General features: G+C 41.9%; 1 protein-coding gene across 1 annotated transcript in view; it reads left to right on the top strand.

Annotated features, from left to right (window-relative positions):
* The window catches only part of IGHMBP2 (immunoglobulin mu binding protein 2), a gene marked incomplete at its 3' end in the record, with an annotated part of 137,080 nt that overhangs the window by 85,870 nt on the left and 42,279 nt on the right, over positions 1 to 8,931 (top strand). Inside the window, exon 9 of the mRNA XM_015412828.1 lies at positions 1,404 to 1,586. Within this exon, the coding sequence (XP_015268314.1) occupies positions 1,404 to 1,586 (183 nt within the window). The remainder of the gene's footprint in view (positions 1 to 1,403; positions 1,587 to 8,931) is intronic.

The following is an 8,931-nucleotide window of genomic DNA, read 5'->3' as shown; positions in this document are numbered from 1 at the left end:
ACAACAAATTCTTGCAGCAGTCACTACATATATAATAAGATATAAATCTTGCTTTTTATATTTTTCTGGTATTATATGCAATAAAAATACTTCAGGTATATAAGGTACATTATTTTTTAACATTTTTTGTAACAGTTCATGGATCCAAGACAATATTTTTTAACTATATCACGTGTCCACCACATATGAAAAAAAGAACCCACATTTTTTGGACATTACTAACATTCGTTTGGTAGGTCAGGGTATATTTTTGCTAACTTATCTGGGGTCATATACAATGCTCCCTTGTGAGCAAAAATTCTACTTCGTGAGCTACGGGCTTTAAAGTTGTGAGTGAGCAATTTGGCTGCTGCATAAATTAGTTTGCTCTGGAGCCATCCTTCCTGAGCTAAGACAAAAATGTGTGAGCCGGAGGCTAAAAAACTGTGAGCTAGCTTACAATAACTCAGCTTAGAGGGAACACTGGTCATATACCATCTATAAAACATTTTATAAATATTTTCTTTGTATGAAGTTGCTTTAGTAATCTTTACATTTGTTTTCATATTCACCATTGATCTAGTTCAGTAGCATGACCCACATTTTGTGCCCATTTAACCATAAAGTTTTTATCTATTTCATCTTATGTTTTATCTTCTAACATTAATACATATAATTTCTTAATCAGTTTCTCATCGGTATACAGCAATATCTTATCTATTTCTGTTATTTTTTTGATAAAAACCCACTGACTTGCCTTAGCGTACCTTGATTCTACTTGTACTTTTTCCCACCAGCTTGAATTAAATTCTTGTTTTTTTAGTTTTTCTGTTGATTTTAGTTCATTTTTATTATCCAACAGGTCTTCATATCTTAGCAATGTATTTTTTTAGAGTAGATTTGGATTTGTAAATGCTTCAAGTGGTGAGATCCATTTAGGTGCCTTATTGTAAAACAATCATAAGAACATAAGAGAAGCCAATATTGAATCAGGCCAATGGCCCATCCAGTCCAACACTCTGTATCACACAGTGGCCAAAAATATCAGGTGCCATCAGGAGGTCCAGCAGTGGGGCCAGGACACTAGGATCACTCCCACTGTTGCCCCCCCCAGCACCAAGAATACAGAGCATCCCTTGCCCCAGACATAAGAAGATAAGAGAAGCCCATGTTGGATCAGGCCAACACTTGTGTCACACAGTGGCCAAAAATACCAGGGGCCATCAGGAGGTCCAGCAGTGGGGCCAGGGCACTAGAAGCCCTCCCATTGTTGCCCTCCCACTGTTGCCCCCCCATTTTGAATTTTGAAAGGAAAGTGTGTGTTTTTCAAAGATGCAGGAGCTTTGTCTGCTGTATGACTGTGTGTAAAGGATTTGTTCTTTCTTATTGTTGAGTTTACCGTGTTAATTTCTCTCCTGGTGCAGAGCTGCTGCTAAGGGACTTTCTCTCAGCCTAATGGAACGTCTGATTCAGAAATACGGTGATCGTGTTGTGAAGATGCTCACTGTGCAGTATCGCATGCACCAGGCCATAATGCAATGGGCTTCCACTGAGATGTATGACGGCCGCCTCTCAGCTCACCACTCCGTCGCGCAACATTTACTGAAGTAAGTGACCTTTCCTTTTTCTTTAATGTTTTTAGTGGGAGAGCACCAGTGTCAATTCATATTTATGGAGAGTTGGCAGGTTTTTCTCCCATGGTCTGCAGTAATCCTGCTGCTCTCGTCTCCTCTTTTAGCAAGCAGTACATACGAGGTCCTTTTTCATGTAGCAAGTATTGGTTTTGGTTCCCCCAGAACTGCTCACAGAATGGACATCCCCGTGCTTATGCTGGTTTTTGTTGGTTTTTTAAAGCGTGAAAATGAAGCTAGGCAGCAGCTAGGTATATCTTGAGGGCCTGATTCTGCAGTCTCTGCAGCACTGTTTGCATTATTCTACAGCACTGTTTGAGAAGGAAAAAGATTTGCTAGATAAAGGAAACAGTCCAAAACGGTTAAGTGCGCTTAAACCTACTCATTTCAGTGGACTCTAATGCACTTTCCTCTGAGTTGGATTGTAGCCATAACACCAGTAAGGTAAAGGTAAAGGTTCCCTTGCTCGAAAGCCAGTCGAATCCGACTCTAGGGTCGCGGTACTCATCTCCGTTTCAAAGCCAAAGAGCCAGCGCTGTCTGAAGACGTTTCCGTGGTCATGTGGCTGGCATGACTAAACACCAAGGCGCACAGAACGCTGTGACCTTCCCACCGAAGTGGTACCTATTTATCTACTTGCAATTTCTTGCTTTCAAACTGCTAGGTTGGCAGGAGCTGGAACTAGAGACGGGAGCTCACTCTGTCATGCGGCACCCGGGTCTCGAACTCCTGAACTACCGACCTTCCACAGCCTGCAGTCTTAACCACTTGAGCCACCGCAGCTCCTATAACACCAGTAGTATTGCATATATTGAGAAAACTCATTTTGAAGAATATATATTTTACACAGCAGTCTGGTTATTTAGAATCATATCTTGTTCACATTGCAGATAGCGGCATTTATTTCACTGAGATCAGTGACTCATATTACTGAATCCTCCTGGTGTAAAAATGCAAGGGGAAAAAACACCCCTTCTTTGATACCACTCTCATTCATTTAATGATATGACTCACTTTACGTGCCGGGAGAAGGAAGGAATGGAAATAAGATTTCAGAACCAACATTTTTGCCACAGGTAGAGTGTCTGTCAGCGCGTGTTTCATAGCTTGCCCCACAGCTTGCGACACAGCTTGAGCCACACTATCTTGTATGGTTTTATTTATTTCTTTCATTGTTGCTTGTGGAATAGCCATGTTTGTAAGTTTTAATTGTACACTGCTTCCCAATTGCCCTGGAGAGGATATAGATGTTTTCCTTCCACCACTTGTTCCTGAGGCCATAGACTTATAATTTGTCTTTTTACTTGTATGGTATTCTTTTTTTGTATTATTTACTTGGGTGTAATAATTGTCTAGTCTTTGTTTGGTGTTTATTTATTTCTGTCTCCTATTTAATGCTTATACTGTTTATTTACTTTCACTCTTGTTTTGTTTTTGTTTTATTATTGTTATTATTATTGTTATTTTGTTACCAAAAATCTGTAAAGCCTTCTTGAGCTCCCAGAACTAGTTCCACAGTTCTTTGGACCCTACCATGTAATTGCAAGGGCTAGTGCGGATGTAAGATCTCAGATCTCTACCATTAAACCAACTCCTATTGTGAAGAATGCTTTCTCCTCAGAATAATGCTCCTGTCCCATACATAGGTTCTGTTCTGTGTTGTTTCCAGAAGGAGTCAGCTATCTAGAAACCTCATTCAATTATGCAGTTTAACAACTATACAGCAAAGCAAAAGAGATAAAATGTCTAGTGTATAGAAGACCAGAAGAAGATTAGAAAAGGGTGATAATCTGCATATTTTACTGTCATTGGGTTCAAATGCAGTCACAAACCATGGTTTGGCACTGTGGGAGCAGTCATGGCGGATGTTTAGGCTTGTGTGTTCCTCTTCTTGTGTGTGGCCAGTTAGTGAAAGATTTCCAGGTCTGAGGCAAATCACAGTTTGTTCTTATATGTAAGCCATAAGCTGTGGCTTGCTGTCTTTCTTACAAACCAGAATTCCAAACCTTACATCATGGGTTAGAATCCTGATTTGTTGGGAAGAGAGTCGCATAATGGCAGACTTGCCAGGTTTGCAGAATGAGCCATGTTAAGGGAAGGAAGTTTACGAGCCCCAGAGTCCCCCAGGCTCACTTCAGTACAAAATATGTCTAAAGCTGATGGCCACAGTCCCTGAACAGACCAAAGTAGTAACAAAAAAACTGTGCAGGAGTTTGCGCTAATAATTTTGAAATATTAATCAAAAAGATTTCATACAAAAGAGTGTACAATATTTGCATAACATATCAAATACAAGTGAAGACAGTGATCTCCAGAATGTTCTGCTGTTTCGACACAAGTCTTCTTTTGAACAATGATGTATACTCTATTTCATTTCAACTGATTCATCATCAACTATTTCATGGATCTTTCAGGATTGTCTAATACATTTTAGAAACAGTTTTTAGAAAAGCCTTTCCATGGGCGAATGAAGTAGAATTGCCTTGCCAGGCTTTTCTAGAAACTGTTTCTACAATGTATTAGACAATCCCGAAAGATCCATGAAATAGTTGATGATGAATCAGTTGAAATGAAATAGAGAGACACCACATGTATACATCATTGTTCAGAAGAAGACTTGTGTCGAAACGGCAGAACATTCCGGAGATCACCGTCTTCACTTGTATTTGATATGTTATGCAAATATTGTACACTCTTTTGTATGAAATCTTTTTGATTAATATTTCAAAATTATTAGCGCAAACTCCTGCACAGTTTTTTTGTTACTACTTCGGTCACTTCAGTACAAACCAGCTTAGGGTCACTTGTGCCTGAATCCAGCCTCTGTGCTGTTCTGAAATTGATCGGTGTGTGCCATTTCAACTTGTAATAATTGGTATAAAGTTACCATCAGCTGTGATTATGATGGAGTACTTGGGGTACTTTTCTTTACCGCCACTGATGTGCAAAATAGAACAGGACCATAAAGCAAGCCTTATCTGTGTAATGATTTTTAAAAATGAACAGTTTGTATTCAGAGAACACTGACAGCAAGTTAATGGGAATATTTTTAGTAGATCGTATCATGGATTTAAATCACCAAGAAGATAATTTCAGTATACACTATTGATGGCAATGGCAGTGAAGTGCTTTCTAAAGAGTATGAAAGAAATTGTCAACAATAAAAATGAATTGTTGCTTTGAATGACGGAAGATGTTAGCAGTGCAGTCCACGTCTGATGCAGTACCAAGCTGAAGGCAGCATAAATTTCCTCTGATTTCAGGGAGCTCAGAAGCAATGCTCCCTCTAAGCTGTGGAGTCTTGTGAACAAAAATCCTACTTTATGAGCTACTGGCATTACAGTTGTGAGCGAGCCATTTGGCTACTGCATAGATTAGTTTGCTCTGGAGCCATCCTTCCTGAGCTAAGACAAAAACGTGTGAGCCGGAGGCTAAAAAATTGTGAGCTAGCTCACACTAACTCAGCTTAGAGGGAACACTGCTCAGAAGCACTCTCTTAACCCTGAAATATTCTCTCACTAGGAGTAAGGCCCATTGTGGGAAGAAATACAATGAGCTCTAGAAAGAAGCTGCAGGTGAGTGTCCCAGCTGTGGCTGGTGGGGCAGCAGAGGGAAGGGGAAAATAGAGGGAGGCAAGCTGTGTTTATTTCCTTCTGCTTAGCTCAAGTAATTTTCCTGCCCCAAGTGGGTAGTATGGGAGGACAGCCTCATGGTAACAGGTATGGTTCCCTCCACCCCTGACTTATGTTGATTTGGGGTTATGCAGTGGCAGCTAAGGTAGAAAAGCACCTCCACCTATGCCAGGTCTTCTGGGTTCCAAGGGTCTGGAAAGTGGTTCCATAGCCAGTTACAGGGTTGCCAACTCTGGCTTGGGAAATACCTGTAAATTTGAGAGGTAGAGCCTGGGGAGGGCAGGGTTTGAGGTGCGGAGGGACCTCAGCAGGGTATAATTCCATAGAGTCCACTGGCCAAAGCAGCCATTTTCTCCAGGAGAACTGATCTTGGAGATCTCCAGGTGCTTCCTGGAGGCTGGCAATACTAAGGGGAGGGCCAGACCTGTAGATTTGAGGGGTAGAGCCTAGGGAGGACAGGGTTTGGGGGTTTGGAGGGACTTCAGCAGGGTATAATTCCACGGAGTCCACTGCCCAAAGCAGCCATTGTAATAGCTGGGAAATTTTCTGTAGGGGAAATGATGTGCTGTGGCTGGGGAACACGGTGATTTCTGGGAGATCTCCAGGCCCCACAGGGAGATTGGCAACTCCAGTAACCATTTAAGGGAAGATTGGGATATGTATTTTACCTCAGGACACATTGAATGACTCCCAACAGCAACAGCAAACAGTTTAGAATGTTAGAGGCAAAGGCTAATCAGGCCGCATATGCAAATGACCTCTGTGTTCCCACTGGCTATTGAGGGGAGAGGAACAGCAAACTGTTTAGAATACTGGAGGCGAGACTCAGGCAACGCAGCCAGTGGATAGGGACAGCTTCTAAGTGACAGATCAGGGAGCTAAGTGATTTGGGAGCGTGTGGAATGTTCAGGAGACTCCATGACCAAAACAGAATTATTTTATAGAGAGATGTCTTGTCTATTATCACCATATTATAGCACTTATCTGCTGAAATCAGTGGCCTAAAATGTTTAATTTGGGCTAGATTGTGCCCAAAAGCAGGCCAAAAAAGTATTCCACGGAGTAGAAGAAATTACATTGTTGGGAAAAAGAATTTGATTAGTATAGCTTGAGATGCCATCTTTGCAACTTGACTTGTGTTGGGAACTGAGATATTTAAATCGTTGATTTCCTCCTTGAAGACCTCAGCTTCCCACCAAATCAAGTTGCAAAGACAGTATGCCAGACTGTGCTAATCAACACTTTTGTCTAGTCATGTCATTTCTTATGCCATGTAAAGGGTTTTGTTTGTTTGATTAGATGTGCCCTAAAGCAAACAAATAGTTAAGGATTTTTAAATCCTAACCATTGTTGGGATATAGAATGGCAAACTGTGGGGTCAAACTGAGCCAGTTTGTGATGAGCCTGGTTTATTCTCGGGCTCATGCAATTCCTGTTCCTCCCTTTCCCTGCATGCAAATAAGGTCCTAGTTTGGAGGTCTTCAGACTAACCTCAGTTTGTTGTGAGGCCCAAATTCAGGTGCTGTAGTAGTAGTATAATTTTATTCAGTTTGCAACCAGTACAAATCTCTATATCAAAGCCACAATAATATTTTCAGGTGCTATAAACCAATTGTTGTTTGTTTCTTGCCCATAAACTCGGATGCTAAACACAATTTATTTCAGTAGCATCTTAAAAATTAACAAAATTAGTGATAAAACTAAGTCTGAGTCCAGTGGCACATTTAAGACCAATGAAGTTTTATTCAAGGTATGAGCTTTTGTGTGCACGCACACTTCTTCAGATACAATACAATAAAATTTGTGGTAGGTTTGAGCTGTTGCAAATCACTGCTTACCTCTTCAGATAGGCAATTAACTCCTGATTTAGAACCCTGATTTGTGGAGAAGGGACAACCCCCTGTTTGTTGAAATGCCTGACCTCAGACTACACAACAGTTTGAGGTTAGATCAAAGATTTCCTTAAATCAGGAAATATTCATTTTTGGCTTTTTGCATGAGGTGAGGCACGAGGGGGGAGGGTGCGTATGAACCAGAGAATAAACCAGGCTCAAACTTGTTGTAATGTCAGAATACAGCGAAGGCTTTTTCCCCAGGGGGGGCTCTGTTGCTTGCATTTGTTAGGGCGCTATCACATGCACAATTAGCCCCGCCATAGGCGCAAATGCCAGGTGTATTTAAAGGGTGCGATCAAACATAAACATCTGGAAAGCACCCTGCACCTGTCGGCAACCCGTTTTGCTCTGCTGCAGAAGCGATGTAAAAAGACACCAGGGAAAATCCGGTAGTAAACCGGTTGTGACAGTCCACGGACGGAGTTTCCCATGTCTGATTGCTCCAGCACCCTCTCATGGCGTCGGGGTGGTCTGATCACACAATCCCGACTCTGTGCCATTGTTTTTCCCCCCTTCTCAGTATGCGCATCATCGCAAACTCCATAGGGAGCCCTCGGTACCGAGGTGTGATTCATCGATTCCTAGTTTAAGCGCATCAGAATCAAACAGCAAATAAAACACAACCCGACTCACCCTCGGTTGCGTCTGATCACACAGTGGTGGGCTGTGCCCGCAGCTTCCAAGGACTGTATGATCCCGCAACTGCGGGTCAAATTCCTCCGGAGGAAATAGCCTCGCTCCCCCCCTCCCCCGTTTTATCTCGTGCATGTGACCTCCCCCTTAGCTTTTTAATCGCAGTAATCACAGCAAGCAATATCCAATTCCCTCTTTATGTATGAAAGGAGGTGGAGGCAGCGTGAATACTAAGGAGATTTAGATTTGTTATTTTATTGCCCCTATTCTCTTTCCAGATATTTGGACCAGCCCTGGGCAAAGATGTTGGACTGTATACATACTTTAAAAATGAATTATAGTCTGCTTTTAGGAGCACTAGAAAGTTGTTAAAATACTAATAAAGGGGGGGAAATCCAAAACAAAATGGGTTAAGTTTTAAGGCAGTCTGAAAACTGAAGAGCAGTTACCTGCGTACAGGGAGAAGTCACTTCATAATGTATTAACAAATAGGCTTGCTTTACTTGTTGAGGCAGGAAGGACAAGCTGAGTGGTACTCTGCATTTCTTGCTAGGTAATAAATAGCAATGCAGCAGCTTCTTTCCTTTATTATCCTTTCCATACTATTGAATCAGCATTTCCTATATGTGTAGCAATGACAGCATTCGTATTTATGTGCATCCCTTAGTCAGTTCATAGGGAATCTTTCTTTTTCCCAGGAGTAATTAATACTGCTGGATTTTGCCAGAAGCTGCTCTGCTTTTGTTGCAGCGGCACTTTGTGCAGCTCCCAGCCCTATTATCCTTGGATTTGTTCCTGTTCCTCCTTTGAAAGCAATGGATTAACACCTGTCCTGCAGTCTTTACTGAAAAGAAAAAGATTCATAGGGCTCTTTTTGTAGCAGGAACTCCTTTGCATATTAGGTGACACACCCCCAATGTAGCCAATCCGCCAAGAGCTTACAGAGCTCTTCTTACAGGGGGCTACAGTAAGCTCTTGGAGGATTGGCTACATTAGGGGTGTGTCGCCCAGGGCTCTTTTTGTAGCAGGAACTCCTTTGCATATTAGGCGACACACCCCTAATGTAGCCCCTGTAAGAAGAGCTCTGTCAGCTCTTGGAGGATTGGCTACATTAAAGGTAAAGGTAAAGGTTCCCTTGCTCAAAAGCCAGTCGAGTCCGAC

Source organism: Gekko japonicus, unplaced genomic scaffold (genome assembly GCF_001447785.1).
Source record: "Gekko japonicus isolate JY-2015 unplaced genomic scaffold, Gekko_japonicus_V1.1 scaffold1149, whole genome shotgun sequence".
Taxonomy (NCBI): domain Eukaryota; kingdom Metazoa; phylum Chordata; class Lepidosauria; order Squamata; family Gekkonidae; genus Gekko; species Gekko japonicus.
Note: the sequence above shows the minus strand (reverse complement) of the source record. Positions and strands in the feature narration are given on the sequence as shown.